General features: G+C 39.7%; 3 protein-coding genes across 4 annotated transcripts in view; 2 read left to right on the top strand and 1 right to left on the bottom strand.

Annotated features, from left to right (window-relative positions):
- Positions 1-1,317: 1,317 nt before the first annotated feature.
- On the top strand, positions 1,318-12,337 carry arsa (arylsulfatase A). Its single transcript, XM_085461595.1, has 8 exons — positions 1,318-1,615; positions 4,780-5,020; positions 5,160-5,378; positions 5,721-5,890; positions 6,173-6,297; positions 11,313-11,440; positions 11,524-11,626; positions 11,718-12,337. The coding sequence occupies exons 1-8, from the start codon at positions 1,395-1,397 to the stop codon at positions 12,008-12,010; spliced, it is 1,500 nt and encodes a 499-aa protein (XP_085317721.1). The 5' UTR covers positions 1,318-1,394; the 3' UTR covers positions 12,011-12,337.
- Positions 12,338-12,561: 224 nt separating this feature from the next.
- On the top strand, positions 12,562-22,791 carry LOC146704448 (arylsulfatase A-like). The gene is made up of 8 exons (XM_085461597.1): positions 12,562-14,478; positions 18,625-18,865; positions 18,997-19,215; positions 20,011-20,180; positions 20,583-20,707; positions 21,179-21,306; positions 21,390-21,492; positions 21,572-22,791. Exons 1-8 carry the CDS (start codon positions 14,258-14,260, stop codon positions 21,856-21,858), a joined length of 1,494 nt encoding a protein of 497 aa, XP_085317723.1. The 5' UTR covers positions 12,562-14,257; the 3' UTR covers positions 21,859-22,791.
- mapk8ip2 (mitogen-activated protein kinase 8 interacting protein 2) overlaps positions 22,194-27,270 on the bottom strand; it is a 27,500-nt gene continuing 22,423 nt past the window's right edge. For both annotated transcript variants that reach the window (XM_085461593.1, XM_085461594.1), the window contains exons 8-14: positions 26,883-26,958; positions 26,087-26,259; positions 25,880-25,989; positions 25,675-25,797; positions 25,475-25,545; positions 25,285-25,383; positions 22,194-24,608 (exon numbers count right to left, since the gene is read on the bottom strand). In XM_085461593.1, the coding sequence (XP_085317719.1) occupies positions 24,536-24,608; positions 25,285-25,383; positions 25,475-25,545; positions 25,675-25,797; positions 25,880-25,989; positions 26,087-26,259; positions 26,883-26,958 (725 nt within the window). In that variant the 3' untranslated portion in view covers positions 22,194-24,535. The remainder of the gene's footprint in view (positions 24,609-25,284; positions 25,384-25,474; positions 25,546-25,674; positions 25,798-25,879; positions 25,990-26,086; positions 26,260-26,882; positions 26,959-27,270) is intronic.

Here is a 27,270-nt window from a genome sequence, read left to right as displayed (position 1 = left end):
CAGAAAGCACAGAGCAAAGACCAAGGAAACAGATGATACAACTGGATCTCTAATTAGGCATCTTCATCCCCTCTATCCCATTGCTTACCTCTCTCTTACATATACAGCCACAGTTGCTGCTGAATGTAGGTCAGCACTGTGGAGAGATGTGAAAGTGAATGATAAATCAAAGTATCTATTTCCCTAAGGCTAAACAATAGTGCAAGGCAGCATGCAAGCTAACGGGTAGACATATCACAAACACCATTGTGCATCAGGACTTCAGAGGAGTTCACAGTGACTTGATCAAATGATACATACCCCACTGTAAAATGTACTAATTTATGCTTTTGGCTCTAGCTTGTAACCTCCCACTTCCCCCCATCACCATCAGAAATGCCACCATCCTCCCCCCACACACAGACTCACACCAACTGTTGACTGGAGAATGTACAGCGTATATTAAATGTTCTCATGCCTGTGCTATGTTTGGATTCTTTTCACACAATGCCACCTTATTTACATGCAGGGAGAGCCACACTTTTGTTTTCATGTCCACCTATCTGAAGCATGTATATGAGAATACATAAACAAATAGCTCCTGGTACCGTCTCTACATCAGAAAATCAGCTGTGACATTAATTTCTACTCATACTGCTGGCTTCTGCAGTGATGCACCAGTGATTTATTTCTCCTCTTGCTCGTGTAATTGACCAGGTGTCAAGTCGAATCAGTGGCAGCAGCCAACCTTCCCACAGAGGACGGTAGCTCGACCGCGAGACCTCAGATTAAGAATTTTAAAGAGGAGACAAAACATGACAGAGGAACACCTCTAACCAGTAAATTACTCAACTGCCTTTCTTAGGACATGTCTGTATGATGCAGTGTGTTTACTGTTTTGTGTCATTTGGTTAATGATAATTATGATTGTGTATGTATGTATTTTAGTGTTTTTATTTTTGTTGCTTTTGTTGTTCCATTGAAAAATAAAATGGAACAACAAAATCCGAAAGATGATCATTTCAAGCCATGAACAAAGGACAAACAATTTTAAAACCTTTGTGAAAGGTGTGATTGTGTGCAGTCAGTTAACCTATTAAATCTGGACCTAATTCACTATGCAGAACTTGGGGATTTAAACTAAAAGTCTTCACATTGGGTATTGAGCTGTAAGAAGGAGAATAGGTTGTAAAAATATATATTAATTTAAACGTTAAAAAGCAGAAATTAAAAAAACAAAAACACAAAAACGGTTGTGCGCTTTAGTCTAATCTGATGCTTAAGACTACATTTCCCAGCATTCCGTGACATAACCGGCGTGCAGCCGTTTCCGGCCTCTGGCACGTGACGTTCTATTTTGTTTTTAAGAGATCTGCCGCTTCCTTATTATCAGTCAGACTTAAAGACGGAAAAGCATGGGATCCAGCTGCTTCGCCTTTTTCGGTATTTTACTTTTGTGCACCTGCTCTGCTTCACCGCCGAATTTCGTCCTCCTCTTCGCTGACGATTTAGGTTTCGGGGACTTGGGCTGTTATGGACATCCTAGTTCACTCACTCCCAACCTGGACCGCCTGGCAGCTGAAGGGCTCCGATTCACAGATTTTTACAGCACCTGCCCCGTGTGCAGCCCGTCCAGGTACCAGTGTAATCAGTACTGACTGCGTGTGTGAATAAAACGTGCGTTATTGTGTATACTTTGTGTTCTAGATTACAATCAATCCAGCCCTTTTTGGGCACTTAATCACTTTATAGAACTGTTATGGCATAATTGTTGCAATTTCTGCTGTCCCTTTGGCCTAATTCCTGGAAAATAAATGTTTAATCTCTATGAGGATTTTACATAGATAGATAGATAGATAGATAGATAGATAGATAGATAGATAGATAGATAGATAGATAGTCAAACAAAAAAATTCAATTTGATTAAATTAGATTACAAAGAAAAACCTTAACAGAAGTGGGAAGACCTGGGAGGGCATGTCAAAAACAGGAAATGTTTATGATGGGCAAAATAACAGTGACATTGGATAGAGAATGGAAACTAGTTTATAGTTTCAGTTGGCAACTTCATTAAACTACATAGGATTTTTTTCTCTCTCTCTCTGTGTGTGTGTGTGTGTGTGTGTGTGTGTGTGTGTGTGTGTTTTGTCTTCTTCAGCATTAAAGCTGTTTTTGAGTTCAGGTTTTTTCTCCCAGGTCCTGCGTATTGGGTTCATATGACAGCTTTCTTATAGTAAGAGGAAGAAAAAAAAATCTTGACATTTTTGTATTTCCTAGATGGTATGGATTTGATTTATGTTCATGTGTATGTGTATCTGTGGGTTAGCGTGCAAGCTAATGAGCTATGCGTGACTGCAATGAAGAAAAGCGAGCATATCAGCATTCTCACAAACTGATGTTTGCCCTTTACTTTGATGCAACGTTTCCTGCTGCAGAAAGCAAATTTTCAAATGATGTATTAATAATGAATATGAATAATAATTCAGTGTCCAATCTAACAGCCCTAGGTCAGTGGCTCAGTTTTACTCTCCCATGTATATTTTTATTGGGCTGCAGTGTGAGAAAAATAAACCTTTTATTTTTTAAGTATTGATATAATTTAATTTATATATTTATTTTCTATAAAATATAGAAATTATCCAAAATAATGTTACTTCAAATAAGTATGGTCTAGTATACCCCATGCTCCTGCTTCTTGCAGGTATTGCTGCCATATAAGGTAGGACAGCTGCGGAGAGCCTGTAATTTAAACATCATAGATTGGTTCAATAAAATTATAATGAAGCACCCAAATGAAAAAAATGATTGCATTAGATTTTCTTTTTTTAATAATTGAGTTCTTTGAGTTACTTGAATCGTTGAAGCCTTGATGGATAGATTGACAGATGAGGTCAGGCAGGAGTCTTCTTGGACTATGATAGTAACAGATGGAATTGTGATCAGTAGAAGCAAAACAGAAGAAACAAATGAGCGGAAGACAGGCGGAAACGTGAACATGGAAAACAAGGAGTAGAGGTAATAAAGATGGAGAATACCTGGGGTCAACCATCCAAAGCAACTGACCGTACACAAGAGTGTTAAAGAAGAAAGTGCAGGCAGGGTGGAGTGGGTGGAGATGAATATCAGGGGTGATTTGTGATATTTGTGACACCAAAAAGAGTAAGTGGCAGTTAGATATCTTATGATTTCATTGGGAATGACCAGCACAGACAGGATTACAAATCATCATCATTTTTAACTCAGATTTGGAGACAGTTGATTAGTTAAAGTTAGTTAGGCAGGGTTGAAATGGTTTGGACATATTCACATGAGGAATAGTGAGGGGTAGAGGACCATTTCAATAAAGGATGTTAAAGATGGAGCTGGAGATGCCAGGCAGGAGAAAAGAGGAACATGCATTGGGTTGGTGTGACAGAAGGGATAGGGTGAGATGGAGGAAAGCGATCTGCTGTGACAACCCCTAAAGGGAACAGCCAAAAGAAGAAGAGATTGCTATTGTTTTCATCAAGTACATGAAATTTTTCTTGGGCTGAAACGATTGATCGAGTAATTCAAATAATTCAATTTTTTAAAATTCTCAACACAAATTCATTGTTTTGATACTTCTTTTAATGGAACAGCTCTGTAGGGCGGCGATGTATAAAACGATATAAACACGAGCGTTTCACCCACATTCGCAACTGAAGACAGACCTACAATACAAACGTATTTAGGAGCAGTGTGTAAATAAACATTGTGACAAATATTAACCACACAGCCTCCAATTTTACACAAAAACACAGAAAACATGTTTCTAGTGTCCAAAACAGCAGCACTGTTCCTGTACTCACCATTAAAACCATTAAAACCTTTTCCTGGAAAAAACTAGCGGGAGTCCTTCACCAAAGCATCTGATCAACGCCGACGTGAATAAAAAGTGAACTTTGTAGCCTGCAGAAGTTGTATTAAAATATGCAAATGAACTGTTAACTTAGTCTGATACCTGACTGGTTAAATTATACGGCGTGCTGAAGGCTGTCGGTGGTTTTACATGGAAGCATACCTGCAAGAGACAGGGGGGAGTCTAAAGGGGGGCATGGGGTATACAAGACCATAATAATTTCAAGCTTTCCTAACATTTTTCAGATTGAAAGTGAAATTATATAAAATATTGTGTTCGTTTCATTTCATTAAAATGTTAAAATATAAAAATAAAAGCTTTTCTCACAGGCTAATATAAATGTACTTGGGCAGTAAAACTCTTAGCCACTGACCTGAAGGTTGTTAGGCTGAACACTGAACTATTATTAATCTTAATTATTAACATCTACACCAGGGGTCCCCATTCTCAGTCCACGAGGGCCGGTGTCCCTGCAGGTTTTAGATCTCACCGTGGGTCAACACACCTGAATCACATGATTAGCTCATTACCAGGCCTCTGGAGAACTTCAAGGCATGTTGAGAAGGTAATTTACCTGCAGGGACACTGACCCTCGTGGACTGAGATTGGGGACCTCTGATCTACACCATCATACATCTGTTATGGCGCAAATGTTGTATGCAGTAAAACTTTAAGACATTGCAATTTCTAAAATGGAAACCAATGAGCAGTTCATTTTGAAAGACCTGTGCTCTGTCCCTTTTGAATATTTGTTATTGCTCATTAATAAGACAAAGGTATTTCTTATCCAACTACTCGATTAATCAATAGAATAATAAATAGATTACTCAGTTACTAAAATAATCGATAGCTGCCTAGTTGCCTTTAAATGTTTCCACTGCTCTGTTAATTAACTGCCTTGTTTGTTGTTTTTTTCTAAGGGCATCATTGTTGACAGGTCGCTATCAGACCCGGTCAGGAATCTACCCAGGTGTGTTGTACCCAGGATCTATAGGTGGTCTTCCTCTCAATGAGACCACCATCGCCGAAGTGTTAAGGCCCCTGGGTTATGCTACAGCAGTCATAGGAAAGTGGCACTTAGGGCTTGGACACAATGGCATGTTTCTTCCAACCAAGCAGGGCTTTGACCATTTCCTGGGGATCCCATACTCCCATGACATGGTCAGTGTGTTTCCAGTCTGTGCTACTTAAAATTGTCTTTTTTTTTCTTTCTTTTTTTTTTTTAAACTATATTCACTTTACTATTCTTCACTCTGTACTGCTGTCTGTTAATTTTTCTATCTTGTCTTTTCTTCCCCAGGGCCCCTGTAAGAATCTGACTTGTTTCCCTCCAGATATAAAGTGCTATGGAGTGTGTGATATTAACACTGTAACCGTCCCGCTAATGCAGAATGAGGTCATCAAACAACAACCCGTCAACTTCCTGGATCTGGAGAGGAGTTACAGTGACTTTGCAACAAACTTCATAACCACATCAGTTGAGAAAAAACAACCATTCTTCCTCTACTATCCAACACATGTGAGCAACAAGAGCAATCTGAAGAAAATGCATGAATTAAAGTGTGCAAAATCAACCTTTGAGTGCAATCAATGCCTAAAAATGTGTTTTCATAATGGTAAATATCAACTACTGTGCATGTCTGAGAGTTTTTAAATTGGGATAATTTAAACATTTCCTAGTCCTCTGTAGATAGATAGTAGTTACTTTCCAATGTGTTCGAATTTGTCATTTAAAAGACATCCCCAATTATTCAAATTTCAGTATTTTAATATGATCAGTCACTTCTAGAATATAAATATGCGGCATTGAAAGAGTCAATATTTCAAACAACACTAATAACCACTTGTTTTCTTGCTTCAGCACACCCACTACCCCCAGTATGCAGGTATAGGGGCAGCTGGACAATCTTTAAGGGGTCCGTTTGGGGATTCTCTGTTGGAGTTTGACAACACTGTAGGCCACCTGATGGCAACTCTGGAGAGGACAGGAGTGATCAACAACACATTGGTCTTCTTTACATCAGACAATGGGTTAGTTTTCAGGACTTGTTAACATTTAGAAATTAAAAGATTAAAGAAGTCCAGTTGCCTTCTTGTCAAACTCTTAAAACTACCACACATAACTTAGAGACAACAATGATGACTGAAATGCGCTAGAGTTTTGGAGTTTAATTCCTCATGCTGACATTTACCCACCCTCGAGAAAATTTTTTTCCTCTGTTCAGTAGTCAAGTTCCTAGAAATCTTTGCACTATTGCGATATTACATTTATCTTTTTTCTTAATGGTGTCTGCTTTCTTTCTCTACATGTAGGCCTGAACTGATGCGTATGTCCCGTGGAGGCAACGCTGGTCCTCTGAAATGTGGCAAAGGTACCACATATGAGGGAGGCATGAGAGAACCTGCCATCGCCTACTGGCCGGGAATCATCAAGCCAGGTGAGGACATTTTAGTGGTCTGCAAAAAGTCCAGACTACATCCTGCTTCAAACTAAAATAAATAAATAAATAAAATCCTGACCCATCCTTGATCTTGCCACACAGACCTCAGTTTGAGTACATTTATTTTTACCTGTTACTGCTGACCATATTCTAAAGCAGAAAGATGGTGTGGTTGTTGGTGTCAGACAGCTTGCTCTGAGTATTTCATGAACTACTGATCTGCAGGGATTTTCCTACATAGTCATCTGTAGATTTATAAAGAATCGTTTAAAAAAGAAAATATCAAATGAGGATCAGTTCTCTGGGAAAAAATTACTTGACTTGACTTTGCTGTTCCTAGGACTGTGCTCTGCCTGCTAGCATCTTGCACTCTGCTGTTATTTGCTGGATTGTCTCAGGGGCATCTTTACACAGCCTGCACCTGGGGTCTTGCCTGGTGTGGTAGAGCCAAGCCGCTATGCTTCTATGGATCTTGTGCTGAGAGTAGGATTTGGGTACTGATAGGATTTCTGTATGTCAGCCACTTCCTCTATTTGCCTGTGGTACATACTGTGCAAGGGCCTGTCATTCCATGATGGTTCCTCCTCTTCATTGTCTCATCCTGGATTGTGGTACTGACACTCACTAATCCCCGCCCTCCTTCCTTCTGCTTGGTGTACAGTTTCAGGGTGCTGGACTTGGGATGAAACCCTCCATGCATGGTCAGGAGCTTCCTCGTCTTGATGTCAGTGGCTTTTATCTCCTCTTTTGGCAAGCTTATAATCCCAGCAGGGTACCTGATCACAGGCAGGGAATTGGTGTTGGTAGCCCGTTCTTGTTCTTACCGTTCAGCTAGCTCCTCAGGACTTGCCTGACCCTCTGCAGGTACTTGGTGGTTGCAGATTTTCTAGTGGCTTCTCTGTGATTCCCATTTGCCTGTGGGATTCCTAGCTATCTGTAGGTATCCTCGATCTCTGCAACATTGCCTTCTGGTAGTTTGATCCCCTCACTTCTAACAAGCTTCCCTGTCTTTGGCTACGTTCACACTGCAGGTGAAAGCGCATCAAATCCGATTTTTTTTTTTTTTTTTTTGACCCTATGAGACCCATATCCGATCATGGTATGACAGTGTGAACGGCACAAATCCGATATTTTCAAATCCGATCTGGGTCACTTTCGTATGTAGTACTAAATCCGATACATATCTGATGTTTTAGAAAGCGACTGCTGTTTGAATGGTCAAGTCGCATTAAATCCGTCTTTTACGTCACTGACACAAGACAGACGCCAATTATCAGCGCCGGAGAAGCACCCGATAAGACATCACGAACGCTTCCTGGCCATCCAGCGTAGATGTCAGTGAAACTGTTGGGAAGACAACGTTGGAGAAACGTGAACATTTTATTTGTACTGTATAATCTGCAGATTCTGACAGAAATCTGCAACTATCCTTTGAAGCACCGCTCCTCTCTAAAACAGCAATAAGGATCATTATTAGGCTATTTACATAATAATGTAAATAACAAAATAACTTAAAGCAAAAATTGGGAAACGTAAAGTCCGAAGTCTTTATATTAAGGGCCATCTTGGTCTAAACAGAGCGCGTTGTGTGTGACGTCTTCTTTTGCGCATGCGGGCCGCTTTGAGGGTTCACACTAGAGCGTGTTTGCTGTCGCATTTTATTTGTAGTGTGAACAAGCAGACAAAAAAATCGGAATTGAGCATTAAGACCTGCAGTGTGAACGTAGCCTTTGTTACCATCTGACCACACTTCCCCAATCTGGACGACATTCCGATGTCCTTGCTGTAGTTCCTGGTGGTGTTGATCAGTGAATCGATATCTCATTCCCTCTTGGCATACAGCTTGATATCATCCATGTAGAGGAGGTGGCTGACGATGCTCCATTCCATAGTTGGTATCCATAGCCAGTCTCGTCATTGGTTGTTCGCTGGGAGTTGGATGGGACTCATTTCTTCTGGATGTCCTTGGGGATCAGGACTGTCCAGCCATGAGTTAGCCATTCTGGGTATGTCTCATTAACTAGTAGCTGGTTCATTTGTATTGCCAGATGCTCATGTAGTACAGTCAGCTTTTTCAGCCAATAGGCATGAACTATGTCATAGCCTGGTGCTGTTCGTACTGGAGACCCAATCTTGGATGTTTGCCACTGTGATGGTTACTGGTCCCTGTTCAGGGAGGTTGCTGTGATCTGCTCTTGGATCCTCTAGCCAGTGGGCATTTCCATTATGGGTTGCGTCCTTTTCCCACATGCTCTTCCAGTATTGGTCTGTCTCCAGCCTTGGTGGAACTGTTCTCATATTATTCCCCTGCCAATGAGAGTACACCTTGGATGGTTCTGTGGAGAACAGCTGGTTTATTCTCCTGCCTTCTATTTCTTTGGTATACCTCTTCAAGTGGCTGGGCAAGGCTGTGACTCTTTGCTTGGCAGTTTCCAAGACCCCAGGTATGGACAGCTTGACGTACTTCTTAGGCACCTTTCTGCAGCTCACCTAACCCTATTTCAATAATAAGATTGCATCTCTTTTTTTCAGTATCAAAGTATATTACCATTAATTAAAAACAGTCTTGGGAAGGTGACATTCCACTACAGTTTACAGAATACATGCTGCAAAATGTATTTTGTAACGTATTCCGTTAAATTACTCAATGAGAGTAACATATTCTGAATACTTTGGTTACTGAATATATTATCAAGCTTTTTACAACTACTTGAATGTACTATTGCTGTGTGAATTATTACTATTACTGAAGGATACTCGCCACATCAATACCAACTAGATTTTTAAATCTTAATATAAAATGAGTGACAGTAGGGTGGATATTAGGTAAGGCTGCACTTTTTGCAGCGATCTCGTGTAGAAAACTATTCAGCGCGTATATAAAACAGTTCCACGGCTCCGAACCATAGTAAAGGGACCTCTGGCTAATATGTTGGTTCCGTGTCAGGCCCGTAACCAAAAACTAGCTTTACTTTGTTGTTTTTTTTTGTTTTTTTTGCCTGTCCCGTTTGGCTCTTTTGCCATCAGAATTATTGCCTAAAGGCAAAGAAAGATGCCCAACAGATTTACTTTACCAAATTGACCATCCCAGCCTTGCTATAATGGTCCATTTGATTCACCTTTTATTGTTTATTTTATTTTCACTTGCTGAATACGGGACAGACTTGACTGGGGGAAAGAAAGGGAGAAAGAAAGAGGGAAAGAGAAACAGCTGAGAAGAGGGACGGGGGAGAAGGGCAAAAAACAAAAACCAACAGAATGAGCAGAAAAAAAAAGAAAAAAAAATGCATATATCGATCACCTGTTGAGAAAGAAAAAAGAAAACAAGCAGAAGAGAACAAGAGTAATAGAATAAACAACATCACAATGATATATGGGAATATGACAGTAAATACTAAATATTAAACATTATTGTGCAGCACATAAGATCAACAGAACACAGTGTGCTTTGAGGTAGGAGCCAAAAAGGGTGTAGTTTGTGGGTGTGATCACCCGTGTGTACACCTGTGAGCATGGACGCGCTTGTTTTTTTTAAAAGGTTCCTTCATGTAATGATCTGCTAGAGGGTGTGGGGGGGCCACAGCCCCGTCCTCCAGGGCATGAAGCAGGTGTGGAGGAGATCAAAACTCCAGACATCCAGAGGCCCCCAGAACACAAGAGACCAAGGAAGACTAACAGAGGGGCAGCCGCGCCACTGTCCCAGAAAGAGCTGAGGAGAGTCCCAGATGAGGGCTCACTCAGCAGCCGCGGAGCAGAAGCCAGGGGGAGTTGCAGTGACGCGCCCGTGAGCTCCGTCGGCAGCCAGCTGTGCCTGAGTGACCGAGCCCCAGGCCGAGAGGCCGGGGCCACCCCACCTCCGAAGTGGCCCGAGCGAACCCCAGGCTCCAGGCCCCGATAAGCGGCCGCCAAGGAGTAAGCCGGTGTGTACCTGGACGCCCATCCCCAGACACAAAGAACCACCAACGCACCGATGTCTGAGGGAGTCCGCCACTGGCAGGGGAAGTGGTGGTGGGGGGAGATAGGCCTCCAAACCTTAGAGGGCCTGAGATGTCTCCAGAGAGGTGGCGTCTGATACCCAACCTGACATATAGACACAGACATACAGGCACACACAGATACAAACATCCATTCCCACCCTCATGCTCTCATATGCACTTACTCCACACTCAACCAACGTGGAGACAGACATAAAGAGACGCTGTACACATGATCACACTCCCCAAGCGTACTCTACGAACCGGGTCTAGGTACCCTTGCCCCTGGAGGGGGGAACTGCACCCAGACCCAGGTGGTGTTACCCTTTTCCCTGCGGTGGGGAGAGGCAGACCGCCCCGACTCCGCAGCAGCAGGGAGGCCCCACACTCCAGACCGCAGTCGGACGGCCAACTCCTCCTCCTTACTTTGTTTTTTGGGTCAACTTTACCAGCGTGAGACAGAGAGAGGCATTGAAAGGCTGCTCCAATGGAACTTACTGTTTAGGAGAAAAACACGAACACAGTGTACAGTCAAGTCTTAATAGCTTACTTACAACTGGGCTACACTGCCCATGCGGCTACATTCTTTAGGGCTATGCCTGTAACACTCTGCCTATTGCCTTCACATTAAATTATTTTTTTGAACAATAATTTAAAAAAATATTATATCACGTCATTATGCAGGCCGCAAGTAGAGGTGACAGGGGCCACGAGATTGAGACACAGGCATTTGAGCCTCTTATTGCGTGTTTTGTTTGGGTTTTCACCGGCGTCGAATTACCAAAAATAGAGAGGGGACAGCCTAACATATGAAACAGGAAAAGACCGCAGTGTAATCTCTATTTCAACAAAGTAACTGTATTCTGAAGACTACCTTTTTAAACGGTAACTGTAACGGAATACAGTATTTTAAATACGTAATGGTGGTACATGTATTCCGTTACTCCCCAACACTGATTAAAAATAATTTATGTACATGTAGCCTTTTAGTGATTGCTGTTTTTGTTTTTTGTTTTCTTATGAACAAATCTATTGAAGGTGTTACTCATGAGATGGCCAGCACTCTAGATATCCTCCCCACATTGGCGCGCCTGGCAGGAGCTGAACTACCACAGGTGATGCTGGATGGGGTCGATATGACGGATATCCTTGTTAAACAAGGAAAGGTAGGAGCATTGTATTTAAAGTTGTGCAAACACTCAAATAATGGAAAAACCAAGCTCGTGTGTATTTTCTCTGTGTTTTACAGAGTAAAAGGGAAGCCATGATCTTCTACCCTGTAGATCCCAGTGAAAAATATGGCCTCTTTGCTGTAAGGCTGGGAAAATACAAGGCTCACTTCTATACACAAGGTACTACGTGTCATATTTTGAATATTGCAAGTTCACACTGTCACAAGTTTTAGTTGGTCTTAATTCCTGCCTGTTCATGTTTGTACATCAGGTGCTTTCCACAGCAGTACTACACCAGACAAAGACTGCCCAGAAACAGCAGTCTTCAAGGCTCATGACCCTCCTCTGATATTTGATCTGGAGGCTGACCCATGTGAGCATTATGCTCTGCCAGTAGATACACCTGACATCCAATCTGTGCTGCAACAGGTCAAGACAGTTAAGGAGCAATTTGAATCCTCCATGGTGTTTGGAGAGAGCCAAGTGGCAAAAGGAACAGACCCCAACCTCGAGCCTTGCTGCAACCCTGAGTGTAGCCCCAAACCTAGCTGCTGTCAGTGTTGATGAGAAAAACTGTTACAGCTTAAGGAAGGAAGGGAAAGTTGGACTAAAGTGCTGCTCTCCTGTGGAGAGTTTTAATTACTGGAAATGGAAAATGAATGTAAAGTAAATGTGCTCCCTTAGTGAGGAGATGATTTTCTCAAATTTGATACTGTTAAAATTATAACTAATGTTTAACAGTGTACTGTATCATCTTTCTTCTGTGCTGTGAGTATTGTTTTATTTGATTTCTAATTTCCACTCAAGGAATTCTTGGTAAGCCCTTTTCACTCATAACATCATGAGTTAACTAAACAATGAAGACAACAATAAAGTTTCAGACATCAATCATATATTTTCAAGATGTATTTTCAAACCCATGAAAAGGCAAATGATTTTTTTGTTTCCGTTGAAACTCACAAGTCTTTGTTTTGAAAGATACAAGATCAGATATGTTGTTCTGTCACATACTCTTTTTCATTTACTCGCAATAAAAGGTCGGAGCAGTTGTCTTTTACTAAAACACAATGCAGGCAGCCTGTGTAGTGCATAGACTGACATTTATCCATAGTGGCTCTCCTGCTTCTTCTCTGTAACTCATGGAGAACAATTAGATGGGTCTGGAAAACACCCTCAAATTTATTATTATTTGTGGCAAACATATACCAGTCATTACTGAATATTTGTTTCTAATGATTTTTAATGATGCTATAGGTGCTCCATTAGCTCTACCAGACTAATGACTGACTCATTGTTTACCTGAGCTGAGCATGACAGCTTGGCTAGATTTTTCTTTTTGTCTTAAATATAACATGAACACATTTGATGGAAAAGCAGGGGCATCGCTGCCTCCTTCCAGGGTTGTTGTTCCCTGCAGAGCTTGTTAGAGTGCTCTGTGTTGGAGAAGATTAGATGAAGAGAGCTGCTGCAGCAAGGTACTTTTTCAAAATCTCTCACTGACTGTTGTTTTCTTTGTTTTTCCATCATCCAACAGCTTGTTTCTCCCTTAGGTTAGCACTGTACAGAGATGTGAAAGTGAATGATAAAGCAAAGTATCTAGTTCCCTAAGATGGCAACAATGGTGCAAGACAGCACGCAAGCTAACTGATAGACATATCACACACACCATTGTGTATGAGGACTTCTGAGAAGTTCATAATGACTTGGTCAAACAATGCTTGCATAACCCTAGACTTTCCTAAACTCCATTGTGTAAAATGTAATAATTTTATGTGACTGGGACTAGCTTTCTAACCTCCATTCCGACTTGCCTCCATCACTATCAAAAACATTACCTTCCTCCTCACACACAGACTCACACGCACAGTTGTCTGTATGCAGAACGTACAGCACATATTAAATGCTCCCATGCCATGTGTTTCTTCTTTTCACATGATGCCAGCTTGATTACATGCAGGTAGAGTCGCACTTTTGTTTTCCTGTCCACCTCACAGAAACATGTATGTGAGAATACATAAAAAAAATAGCTCCTGGTACTCTCTATCATCATCAGAAAATCAGCTGCCACATTCATTTGGATGGACAGGGGGATACATACTGGACTTTGAGGATAGAAACAAAGTATCGAACAGCGTTAGTATAGATCTGATACTGATACAAGTGTTGGTATCAATACTATCGATATTTGGATCAATCTACCCACCTCTATACTTTAAAAAAATTCAGCAAGAGGGCTACATGTCACCAGCAGCTTCACATTTTCTCTCTCTATAGCTGGATGGTGCAAAAGGACTAGCAGCTCCTGTCCCTCTCCTCCTCCCTCAGTTTGCCTCATCATCATTTTCTGATATTATAATTTACTTTAGAATAGAATAGAATGCCTTTATTGTCACTATACAGTTGTACAATTTGTGGCCTTGCAAAATGTTTCAAAAACCGCGTCTTGGTTGTTTGTAGAGCTGCGACTGGCCCACACGCGGCGACTCTTGTGGTTATCAACAGAGTGAAGAGCCGTGATGCATTTATACAGCCGTATTTCGCACATCACTATGACAGGCGGAAGAAGAAGTAGTTCCTGCCAATCATTTAGACAGTCCCAATAATATAGTTACTTTCCACTGTGTTCCTATTAATCACAAATTACAAATTTACCACAAATTTCCTAAATATCGATATTTTGAAATAAGAACTGAGTCTAGATCACAAATATTTGCTATCGGAAGAATCGATATTCCAGTATCGATCCGCACATCACTGTTTATAGGGATCTGACGCTTCCTTACTATCAGTCAGACTTAAAGCCAGAGCAGGATGGTATCCGGCAGCTTCACCTTTTTCGGCATTATTCTTTTGTGCACCTGCTCTGCTTCACCGCCGAATTTCGTCCTCATCTTCGCTGACGATTTAGGTTTCGGGGACTTGGGCTGTTATGGACATCCTAGTTCACGCACTCCCAACCTGGACCGCCTGGCAGCTGAAGGGCTCCGATTCACAGATTTTTACAGCACCTGCCCCGTGTGCACCCCGTCCAGGTACCGGTGTAATCAGTACTGACTGTTGGCGTTTGTGAATAAAACAGAAATCAATCCGAGACTTAGCTCAACAGTTTTTTAAAAACTTTAAAGTAATGAAAGTGGCCGTGAAGTATGTTAAGGTTCTGTTATTCATTTATTTTTTGTTTTTTGTTTTGTTTTGTTTTTCAAGTCGATTTGATCCTAAATTATTCTATGAAGTTGTAACTGACAAATTATTAATGGGCTCATTAATAAATAAGTCATTTTAATGGTAGACTGCGTTATTGTATATATTGTGCATTAAATAGTTCTGCATTAATCCACTTAATATCTTTGTAGAACTGTTATGTTATATTTATTGCGGTTTCTGCTGTCCTCTTGGTCTACATTCTTGAAAAATAGATTTTTTAATGCCAATGAGCATTTTACATTCATAACTAAAACATATATAAATGCCTCTTTGCAAAAAAACTGATTCTGAACCTCATGACACAAATGTTCCTCCTGGCTTAAAATTGCTTAATATCATTGACGAGATACGTTTAACATATGTTTCAAAGGTTATAGGCCAACCAGTCATTTCTAAGAGTTTATTCTAGCAGTTCCAGCCAACATTGCTCTCTTCCAATTTGTCCTTAACTTCATCTCACTCTTATTGCCTGTTCTTATTGTCCTTATCTTCAACTTCATGCTGCTCTGTTGTATGTTAATTGCCACTTGGGGATAAATAAAGTCTTCTGATTCTGACATAGCTATTGAGGTCCTATAGTAATATAAAGTATTATTAAAATGGGAGAGGAGTAACTTTCTTCTAAAACTGAGTATTCTTGGTTTGAGAAATGGAAGATTGAAAACTTTTTCCAGTAAATTAATAAAAAAATAAAAATAAAAATACATTTTTTTAAATTTAATTAAGAAAAAATCAACAGAAAAGAGGGAAGACTTGGGAGAAACTGAGAATGGGGGGCTAAAAAATACTGAGACGTGTCAAAAACAGGAAATGTTTATGACGGGTGAGATAACGGTGGCATTGGGGAGAGAATGATTGGACACTAGGAAGAGAACATCAGAGTTTATAGTTTCACCTGGCAACTTCATTCAACTACAAATAATGCTGTAGTCCTGTGCTTTGATGCAATGTTTCCCGCTGCAGAAAAAAATAGTGTATTAATAATGTATTAATAATCAATATCAATAATATTCCAGTGTTCAGTCTAACAGCCCCAGGTTTGTGGCTCAGAGTTTTAGTCGCCCATGTATAATTGTATTGTGCTGCAGGATGAGACAAAGAAACCTTTTAATTTCTATATTTGTAAGTATTAATATAACTTAATTCATATTATATTTATATTTTCTATCATCTAAAAATCCAAAATAATGTTACTTAAGCCTTCAAATAAGTATGGTCTCGTACACTCCATGTACCCCCACCCAATGCTTGTTGCAGCTATTGCTGCCATATAAGATAGGACAGCTGCTGACAGCCTGTAATTTAAACATTGTAGACTAAGACTAAGTTAACATTTCATCTGCATATATTATTGTAACTTCTACAGATTTACTTAGATTTGATTGATGATAAGGTGGTTTGATGTAGGACTCCTGCCAGCTTTTTCACTATAAATGTTTAATGGTGGTTACAGTAACAAGCACTGCTTTTGGGGACCCTAGAAAAAAAAATTACCCACTACACTTGAGGTCACCTCTTGGCAGTGACTCCACCTCTTTGCTCCTCAACATGTGTGTATACAAAATCAATCTTGTAATCAATCTTTTTATAGAAAAACCAGGGCCTACATGGGCTTAATGTAATGCTTGTCATCCACAGGCATGCTCTTAGATATATTTCTATTGCAGGTCTGTATTTAGTAGTAAATGTGTTAAGAGTTGTGATAGAAGAGGTATGCAAAGCTTTGAAGAGCCCCGACACTCTGCCCTTTTTTATTGATCTATCAAAAGCCTTTGACACTGTTGACCATGGCATTTTATCTCAGGGGCCATTAGAAATATGACTTTCAGACCAAACATTTGGCTGGATTTCAAATTACCTTTCCCACCGTGGCAGTATGTGCAGCTCAATGGTCTCTCTTCCAGTTTTTTAAATGTCACCAACAGAGTGCGGCAGGGTTATTTACTTTTTATGTTAATCACTTGGGACAAAATCTAAATGCGTCTGTCCATTTTTACGCAGATGATACAATTATTTTGCTGTTGTGCTCATATTGTCAAAGTGGTTTTCGAAAATGACAGTTACCTTTTGGTTGAATACAGTCACAGAGTCAGCTCAGACTGGTTGTAAATGCTGAAACACAAAAGTGCCTGCAGAAAGAGCATGCTTGCAGTACTCCCCTCTCTTGTATCTGCTCAAGGCATTATTATTGAAACTGTGGCCTCATACAAATACTTGGGTTTTGTGATTGATAAAAATCTTTCCTTTAAGCCACATATTGACTTTGAGCATCGCGTCAATATTTGTTAATGACTTGGGACAAAATCTAAATGCATCTGTCAATTTTTACACAGCTGATACAATTATTTACTGTTGTGCTCATACTGTCGATGTGGTTTTTGAAAAATTACAGCTATCTTTTGATTTTATACATTCATAGTGTCAGCTTTGGTTTTAAATGCAGTAAAAAACAAGGTTGTATTTTTCTCAAATACAAAAAGCATGCTTGCAGTACTTCCCTCTCTTGTATCTGCTAAAGGCATTTCTATTGAAACTGTGGCCTCATACAAATACTTATATTATTATCAATCACAATACAATATTATCTGTTTCTCTTGTTGATATCGCCTTTTTTTTTACCCCTCCTAGATTATGATGATACAATTTACATGTCTCTGCACATTCTGCCCATCTGTGTACTCTGTTTTATCACGGGGCATTAAGATTTATAATTGGCTGTAAACCTTTAACACACCATTGTACTTTATATTCTTTGGTTTACTGGTCCTTATTGGCCTTACCCAGGATGGTTCATTGGTATCATCTTATCTATAAGTTTGTGGTTTGCTTCCCTGTTATTTATTAGATTACATGTCACATAAATAGTTTAGTCATAGCCTGTGGTCTGGACTTTATTACATTCACCATGCATCAGTTCATACAGAGCTCAGAAAGAAGGTATTCTCCTTTTCTGCTCTGTCGTCATGGAAAACATTACAGAAGCTCTCTCAATTGATTTCACTTGCAGACTTTAAAAGACATAGAAATTACTTCGTGAAATCATTGCTGAGAACCTGTTTTTTGATATGACTGCATAAACATTAGCCATTTGTGCTTTTTTTATTGTTTATTTTATTGTTATAGTTTTAATATGTTTGTCCGAAACACATCTCTTTTCTACATAAGACACTGAGTCTACCTGTATAAATAAAGCTCACATAAAATACATTTAAAAAATGAAGCATTTAAACAAAAATGATTTTTTAATTAGGTTTTCTTAATGATTCGCTGCAGCTTGAATTGATAGATCTGAGGTAATGAACATGGATCAGTTTAAATACCTGTGGTTAACCGTACAAAGCAACGGACTTTGCACAAAAGTGGTGAAGAAGAAAGAGCAGGCTGGGTGGAGTAGGTGGAGATTAGTATCAGGGTTTATTTGTGATATTTGTGATAGCACAAACCACACATTATCTCCTATGAGGTGTGGTTTGAGATCAATGACACTAACAAAAAGATATTAGGTGGTGCTAAAGGTGGCAGCGTTGAACAAGACTTTCATTGGGAGTGACCAGCATAGAGAGAATGTAAAATGATTTTTCAGCTCAGATTTAAAGACGGGGGGTGGTAGGTGAGATGGAGGAAAGCGATCTGCTGTGGTGACCGCTGAAGGGAAAGAAGAAAAGATTTCTGTGATTCTTCGATGGAAGAAAAGCTTAGATGACGGAATTAATATTTGAATATAGAGTAATTATTTTCAAATTTCATTAAGTACATGAAATTTTTGTTGCTGCCTCTAAACTTTTACTTTGACATGCAACCAAAGTGATGAAATCTTCCCTACATGTCCTGTAGTTTTTCATCTTCCATTGTTGGATGAATTGATGCAGTGAGTTTCTTTAGGCCGTTTTCCTAAGTGAAGTAAGAGTATTCAAAATTACCCCACTATCTTTTCCACTGTTAATTAACTGCCTTGTTTGTTGTTTTTTTCCAAGGGCATCATTGTTGACAGGTCGCTATCAGACCCGGTCAGGAATCTACCCAGGCGTGTTTTACCCAGGATCTATAGGTGGTCTTCCTCTCAATGAGACCACCATCGCTGAAGTGTTAAAGCCCCTGGGCTACACCACAGCGATCATAGGAAAGTGGCATCTAGGTGTTGGGCATAATGGCATGTTTCTTCCAACCAAGCAGGGCTTTGACCATTTCCTGGGGATCCCATACTCCCATGACATGGTCAGTGTGTTTCCAGTCTGTGCTACTTAAAATTGCTTCATGAAATTTCTTTTCTTTGCTATATTCACTTTACTATTCTTCACTCTGTACTGCTGTCTGTTAATTTTTCAATCTTGTCTTTTCTTCCCCAGGGCCCCTGTAAGAATCTGACTTGTTTCCCCCCAGATATAAAGTGCTATGGATTGTGTGATATTAGCAACGTAGTCGTCCCACTAATGGAGAATGAGGTCATCAAGCAACAACCAGTCAACTTCCTGGATCTGGAGAGGAGTTACAGTGACTTTGCAGCCAACTTCATAACCACATCGGCTGAGAAAAAACAACCATTCTTCCTCTACTATCCATCACATGTGAGCAACAAGAGCAATCTGAAGAAAATGCATGAATTAAAGTGTGCAAAATCAACCTTCTATTGAATGCAATCAAAGCTTTGGTTCATCAGCTCTTTGAATGCCTAAAAATGTGTTTTCAAAATGGTAAATATCAGGATAATTCAAAATTTTCTAGTCCTCTGGGGATAGATTCTGGTCCCTCAATAATCAATGTGATGTGCAATACCACTGATTTCCTTTCTTATCCCATATCAAGTAAAATCAGAGCTGGTATCAGTGATACTCGTCCAATACCTAAGCTTTGAACAAAAACTTAATGTGTTTGGAAAACCGAAAGTTCTGTATTTCAAACTATATGTTCATAATGAGTACCAGAAATCAGACTTCTTCTTCTTATTGTAATTGTGAAGAATTATCACACAAGAAACAAACAAACCTGAAAAGTCAACTCCTGCATTTTAAAACATTCAGTAAACAATTAAAAACAAATGTGACTGATAGAAAATAATAATAAAGTTTAAAAACATTTTTTTATATATATGTCATTATCTATGTTTTGAAATAAACAATATAAATATCAAATATTTTGAGTTGTTTTTTTTTTATTTCTTAAAGCCTACAATGACTATTTTTGATTCTAAGTGTCTGGAAAGGATTCCATCATAAACTAAATTTTTTTTTACCCCAAATTACTAAAATACCAATATTCTAATAGGGGAATTGATTCTAGAACATAAATATCTGGTATCGGAAGAATCAATATTTTAGTATCAATCTTAACAACACTAATAACCACTTGTTTTCTTGCTTCAGCACACCCACTACCCCCAGTATGCAGGTATTGGGGCAGCTGGCCGATCTTTAAGGGGTCCGTACGGGGATTCCCTGTTGGAGTTTGACAACACTGTAGGCCACCTGGTGGAAACTCTGGAGAGGACAGGAGTGATCAACAACACATTGGTCTTCTTTACATCAGACAATGGGTTGGTTTTCAGTTTATTATCATATTTGTTGCTAATCTATGAACTGTATTTATTGTTATTCCATTTTGGTATCTCATTTAATGAGCTTAAAAAGGTGACTGGACTTTATGTTTAAATCTTTAAAGATCAAAGAACACTAATTCCAATCTTTTTTAAACTCTTAAGACTACTGTGACGTGTATGACTGAGACATATTTCATTCAGTGACTTAAAGACAACAATGAAGAGAAATGCACTAGAGTTTTGGAGTTTAATTCCTCATGCTGACATTTAACCACCCTCCAGAAAAAATATTTTTCCTCTGTTCAGTAGTCAAGTTTCTAACAGTCTTTGCACTCTTGTGATAATATTGCATTTATCATGTTTTATTAAATGGTATCTGTTTTCTTTCTCTGCATGTAGGCCTGAACTGATGCGCAGGTCCCGTGGAGGCATTGCTGGTCCTCTGAAATGTGGCAAAAGTACCACATATGAGGGAGGCATGAGAGAACCTGCCATCGCCTACTGGCCGGGAATCATCAAACCAGGTCAGGACATTTTAGTGGTCTGCAAAAAGTCTAGACTACATTATCCTTCAAACACAAAAAATCCTGACCCATCCTTGATCTTGCCACACAGTTTGGTTACATTTAGTTTTACCTGCATGGTTTTTGGTGCCAGACAACTTGATCACCATTCAGATGGTAGGATCAGAAATTGCTATAAATACCATTTACAGCCAATACAGCATTTCAGGCTGTTGGTTGTGGTGCAGTGGTGTGAGAAATACGTTTGGCACCTTAGTACTAATTGAGCATATGTCAAAGCCTTTCTGCGATCAGAACCTCTGAAGACTGTTTGCAGCACCCTGTGTAATCTAATGTATGACTGTAGTTCTGAAGGTGTTGTTTGTTTATTCCATGAGCATTGCCTCTCCCTTTTTCCAGCATCAAAGTATACTATAATGAAAACAAAAATGTAGCCTTTAGTGATTCTTTTTTTGAACAAATTGTTTGAAGGTGTTACTCATGAGATGGCCAGCACTCTAGATATCCTCCCCACATTGGCGCGCCTGGCAGGAGCTGAACTACCACAGGTGATGCTGGATGGGGTCGATATGACGGATATCCTCGTTAAACAAGGAAAGGTAGGAGCATTGTATTTAAAGTTGTGCAAACACTCAAATAATGAAAAAACCAAGCTCGTGTGTATTTTCTCTGTGTTTTACAGAGTAAAAGGGAGACCGTGATGTTCTATCCTGTAAATCCCAGTGAAGACTATGGCCTTTTTGCTGTAAGGCTGGGAAAATACAAGGCCCACTTCTATACACAAGGTACTTATTAATTATTACATGCTCACACTGTCAAACTTTAGCTGGTCTTGACTCCTGCTTGTTCACTTTTGTACATCAGGTGCTTTCCATAGCAGTACTACACCAGACAAAGACTGCTCAGCATTGCGCAAGACTCACGACCCTCCTCTGATATTTGATCTGGAGGCTGACCCATGTGAGCTCTATCCTCTATCAGTAGATACACCTGACATCCAATCTGTGCTGCAACAGGTCAAGACAGTTAAGGAGCAATTTGAATCCTCCATGGTGTTTGGAGAGAGCCAAATGGCAAAAGGAAAAGACCCCAGCCTCGAGCCTTGCTGCAACCCTGAGTGTAGCCCCAAACCTAGCTGCTGTCAGTGTTGATGAGAAACATTGCTGCAGCTCCTAATGACAATAAAGAAAGGGAAAGTTGAACTGCAGTGCTGCTCTCTTGTAGAGAGTGGAGTTTTAATTGCTAGAAATTAAGAAGCAGTGTAAAGGCAATGTGCTTCCTTAGTGAGGAGATGATTTTCCAAGATTTAATACTGTCTCAATTCAGAAATAATGTTTAACAGTGTACTGTATTTTCTTTCTTCTATGCTTTGAGTATTTTATTCTTTGATTTTTTTTTAAATTTATTTCCACTTCGGGAATTCTTTGTAAGCCCTTTTCACTCACACAATTAGGATTTAACCAAACAATGAGGACAACAATAAAGGTTCAGACATCAAGCATATATTTTATTCATAAGACCAAACCCATGACAAGGCGAATGATTTTTTTTTCTTTGTTTTCCCTTGAACTTTACAAGTCCTTGTTTTTAAAGATACAAGATAAGATATGTTTGTTCTGTCACATACTCTTTTGCTCTAGGTATACAGTGAAGAATCCTGTTAAAGTAATAAAGTCAAAAGTTGATTTAACTGTTGAAGTACTTCTGAGCGGCTATATTGGACTAGATCTTCAGTGGTTGCTCTTGTGTAGCTGTGTGAAAAGAAGTATTTTAACTAGGCTGTAACAAGATAGAAAAACAGAATCAGAGGCAAGTAGATACAGATCAGAGATGGGTCACACTGTTGGAGCTCAAATGCGATTACTATAATCGGCAAGACACAATAATAGTTTTCCAGTGGCAGCTGACTGAGTCACTATTCAGCTCTAACAGCAGATTGGTCAGTAGTTTGGTTGTGTGTCACACACTAGTGATGTCACATTTCACAAATGTGCCCTAAACGTGCTGCTGCTGAAGCCTGTTTGTAGAGAGTTATGGAGTCTTCAGGAACCTGAATGCCAGCTGTGTGACAGACTGAGATTACACCGTGTGTTAAAACATGAAAAGACACTGAAATAAAATTATTGCAGATCACAGATATTTGTGTGTTTTTCGTTCAGGGGTTTTCATCTGCTCGTGATCTTTTTTAAACTTCTTTTTAATTCATGTACATATTCATTTTCATAACATACTCAACATAAAGGACACAGCACTATCATAGATTTGCTATTGTATATACACGATCTAACTGACAGCAATACATATGTAGATAATACCCTCTCTCCTGCCATGTCAACTTTCAGTGAATCTTTAACACTGAAATCCTGCAAATAGGATGTGTTTTTTCTGCTGGACTGACTGAAAGCAGCATAAAAAGATGCTAAACAGTGTCAGAGAGAACAATGGGGGTGATTGGGGAGGTGGGCTTCAGCTACTCCCACCTCCATATAAGGTGCTTGACTGCAAGCCATGGTTTGACGCTCCAACCTCCTTCATTCACCTATTGTGTGACAGGTGAATGAAGGTATAATTAAACGTGGAAACGCATCCCTCTCCTTGTTCACCATGCTTAAACATTAGATAAATGCCCAACCATTAACAAAAGTGTAAATCTGACATTTTAAAGGTTTGACTCCACTGGAATACCACGTATCAGCAGGACACTCCCCTATCAATCGATCTAGTCATTCCTTTTACCTCATTGAAACTGAAATGGAGATCAGGAAAGCACTGAAAGGCAGAGTTAAACAGTCAGAGATGTGAGAATATGGCTTTTCAGAGGGCCTTAGCTTTCTTTCATCTAAAAGTGGCATCAGCCATATAAAGCACACACTGATCTAATATTTTGCAACTGTACCAGCTGGATGACTTGCTATTGAAGCTCTAAGAGCAGTGCAACTTTGAGAACAGGAGGGAAGTAAATTTGCTCTGTCATTCAGATTTGCTGAGAGTTACTGTCCCTAAATCCAAAATGAATATATCTGCAGAGCAAATGACATTCAAAGTTCATCTGAAGTCAACTCATCGAACCGCTCTGAAAACTGCAGTTAATCCTGTCAGAGCGATACATCAAAAGCAAGAACAAAATTTCCCACCTTCAGTCTCAACTGTGAGCATTTCTTAATTAGTCTGAATGAGGCGCCTGAATGTCTACTCTCTATACATGTATTTACAACACACTACGATTTGTACACAACACAGGGGTAAGCTTGGACCAAGGACCGCTCGCTGTACTCTCTGTCTCTCTCTACTTTGCTCCAATGTCACTATAAGTATAAATTAAATGACCTGTTTTTCAGTATTGAACAAAAACATATATACAGTTAACTCAAACGCCGACGTCTTGATTAGACACCATTCCTTTACTGATTGTTGAGCTGCTTGCCATTCACTTGGATATGTGTATTTCTTGGTGTGTCTGTGTGCAGTAATCCTACTAGCCATGCATTGAAAAGTGATACAGCAGTAGTAGGTACATTGTTTTCATCTCAAAAGAAGAATCTTGAAATAAACAGGTGCTCAGCATCTTAATTTTTATATCATAGAAAAAGATTAACTAAACAGGCAATCAATCCATTGAGATCATGGAAATAAACAAAGAGAAAGGGATGAATGAAATCAGTCAGATGTCTAGCATACTGTAGAAATGAAGATCCCAGGTTTAGAGGGACAGAAGAGTATTTTACAATGGAGCGAAAAAAGAAAATCCCCACTGACAATGCCCTCTGGTGGCAAAATTGATGAACATACACAAGCTGTGGAGGAAGAAGGTTGTCATGGCAACATTTCTCACTCCAGGTAGATGTCCTCAGTGGGGCAGGCGTATTCCAGATGCTCTTGGTAGTACTCCTGGAAGGCTCGTCTGCAGAAAATACAGACATATGAGGACTAAAGATTTACCTGTGAGATAGTATTAGATATTTTTAGATTCAGTTTTGTACGGCTGTTTAGTGTTTCTGATGTTTCACAATGTTTGTGTGAAAAACACAGAAACAGAAGTTGTTTTTCACAAGTTCTGGCTGACTTAATGGCGAGAATCTGATGGATGAAAGATTTCTGCCGCCTCCTCTTAATCCAGCCTCAGAGAGTGGGCTAATGTGCATCTTTAATTATTCAAACACATTGTGGCTGAATAATACATGAGTAATTCTGCTGCCATTTAACCTTATACAGGTACACACACATATGGCTAGTGTGCAAATAACAAAAAAACCCCAAACTGGATTGCTGTCAAGCATTCTGCAAAAGAAATTTGTAATAAAATGCACTTTAATCCAGACTTTGAGATCAGATTCCAGCAAAGATATGTGCAAGTAGTAGCTGAATAGTCATTTTTATTACTTAAATATGTCAAATTAAGCACCGTGGCTTCTACTGTAATATAAAATTTTATTTTTTTAATGTATTTGTTTTTTTAGTTAAAATACATAACAAAAAGATTTCTTTTTTTTTTAACTTTTTGAGTTCTTTTTTTCCTTTCTTTCTTTTTTTTTTATTTTTGTAGCTACGGCCCTCAGCGGGTGTGGAAATGGACATACCCGACACATTCTGCTACAGGTCGCATTGACTCCTGGGACACAAACACATGGCAAGCAAATCTGTTCAGCATTGGGTGCTTAGTGATGAAGCCAAAGTAGCTGCAGAGAGAACAAAACAGTGTGATGCAATCAGTCGGATGTTACACTGTACGGTGGTAGCAGGATGGGCAGAAGATGGATGTTTGATTACCAATTGTTCCTCGGATGGCATCCACAGAATGAGATGTTCTTCATCTGGAAGAAGTGACTACATCTGTCATACTAAATATAGACAGAGACAGAAAAAAAAGTAGAGTTCAGTCACTGATGAAGCAGTGCAACATAATCCCAAAGCAGAGGGACAATCGATTACCTGAGTAATCATGTCATTTATGTTTATTTGTCTTATACCTCATCAAGGGATTCATATTCATCCTCCAGGCTCATAATCAGTTTGACTCCTTGCAAGCTAATCTCCAGCTCACATAGAGAGGGAGGTCGCACATGTACCGTCCGTTTTCTCGATATTGCAATCTAACACAGAGAGAAACCACATTTGTATCCTGCCCATAGTAAACAATCCATAATAGTAAAAGTGTAAATGTGCTTTTCTTACCTTCTGCATAGCAGCACAGAGAATGCCGTTGCCTTGGTGATAAGGTACCTCAACAGACCCCAAAAACTGCACGCTGAAAGTTTCAATCCACGCTGGATTCCTTTTCATTCCTAAGGAGTGTAATATGCATAGAAAATGTGATCGTTCTGTGTGTTTCGAATAAAAAAGCAAAAAAAAAGAAATAAGCTGCTGTATTCTTGCACTCACCCAGCAGCTCTTTGGATTGACCTATGACCTCATGAGCATAGAAGGCAGGGAAGATGCCCCTCTCCCCTGTCCGCATGTTATAGCCTCTGTACCAGTAGTCGTCCTCTTCTTCCTCCACGTATAAGGGATCATCCACATCCAGCTCCAGCTCATCTGCATGCCTAGGAATGAACCTGCAGAGGGCAGCAGAGAAGTCAAGGAAAAAAAAGGAAACTGCCTTTGTAAAAAGATGTTTCCTTACATGATGTTCCTGCTCCTATAAACCTGAGTTATTTTGATCTTTTATGGGTTTTAGGTGACTCCCTGTGGGAGGCTTTGATGAAAAAGCTGGGAAAGAAAAATGATAGGGTGGGTAGAGGAAGGCAAAGAGTTGTAAATATGGGGTATTTTGAATGAGACCTATGGTTAAAAAAAGTGAAATTATTTGTACACAACATGTACTGTGTAATACCGAGGCACTGTTTGCCTTTTCTCTTCTTGTCGTTGTCTTTATGGTTGGCAAAGAGACGCATGTGATGTCTTTGTCTTCCTCCCCAAAATAATTAGTGTTGCCCAAAAGTTGTTTCTGTTCATCTGGACACGTTTTCAGTGGGAGAAACGTTTCGTCACTCACGTGATTTCTTCAGTCTCAGCTGACTGCTTGGTTTCCCCAATCTTATAAACAGTACATTTGCATAATGATTCAAACTATCACCACTGAAGGAACAATGGGCTGGGAGGTCAGCCCATTGGGAGGTTGACCTCCCAGCCCATTGTTCCTTCAGTGGTGCTAATTTCAGGCTTGAGTTTGTTTTACCTGTAGACTGCTCTGTGTGTCTGGTCCCTCTCTTCTCCATTGATGGTACAAGAGAAAAGTCCAAAGGATTCTGTGCCTGCATGGGAAACAGATATGACTGAGATTATTTAAAAAAAAATGTTGTTTTTTCTGTAACCTGTTGTTTGTTGAGGAACATTTATTATGCAAATCTGTAAGGTGAGCTCTAAATGAAGGGTAATGGATTATATCAAAAATGCAATGAAAATGGGGCTGTTATAATGAGCTTTTTTATTATGCAAATCACCCTTTATTAGAGATATAAATCTTGAGACAAGAGGTCTGCCTGATGATGTTCTGGTAGAGCCCTCCCATCAGTCGTGTGTGGGCACCCTGCCATATTTAGATCACATCTTAGTATATCATTTTG

The sequence above is a fragment of the Copadichromis virginalis genome, linkage group LG7 (assembly GCF_057382275.1).
Source record: "Copadichromis virginalis isolate Kocher_CV1m ecotype Utaka linkage group LG7, C_Virginalis_male_GT1.1, whole genome shotgun sequence".
NCBI classification, from domain to species: domain Eukaryota; kingdom Metazoa; phylum Chordata; class Actinopteri; order Cichliformes; family Cichlidae; genus Copadichromis; species Copadichromis virginalis.
Note: the sequence above shows the minus strand (reverse complement) of the source record. Positions and strands in the feature narration are given on the sequence as shown.

What these genes read in the sequence shown, in the direction of transcription:
- arsa (XM_085461595.1), top strand. Translation starts at nt 1,395, where the DNA reads ATGGGATCCAGCTGCTTCGCCTTTTTCGGTATTTTACTTTTGTGCACC. An exon ending in CCCGTGTGCAGCCCGTCCAG is followed by an intron (nt 1,616 to 4,779) that starts GTACCAGTGTAA and finishes TTTTTTTCTAAG; the next exon opens with GGCATCATTGTTGACAGGTC. An exon ending in TCCCATACTCCCATGACATG is followed by an intron (nt 5,021 to 5,159) that starts GTCAGTGTGTTT and finishes TTTCTTCCCCAG; the next exon opens with GGCCCCTGTAAGAATCTGAC.
- LOC146704448 (XM_085461597.1), top strand. Translation starts at nt 14,258, where the DNA reads ATGGTATCCGGCAGCTTCACCTTTTTCGGCATTATTCTTTTGTGCACC. An exon ending in CCCGTGTGCACCCCGTCCAG is followed by an intron (nt 14,479 to 18,624) that starts GTACCGGTGTAA and finishes TTTTTTTCCAAG; the next exon opens with GGCATCATTGTTGACAGGTC. An exon ending in GGCCCACTTCTATACACAAG is followed by an intron (nt 21,493 to 21,571) that starts GTACTTATTAAT and finishes TTTGTACATCAG; the next exon opens with GTGCTTTCCATAGCAGTACT.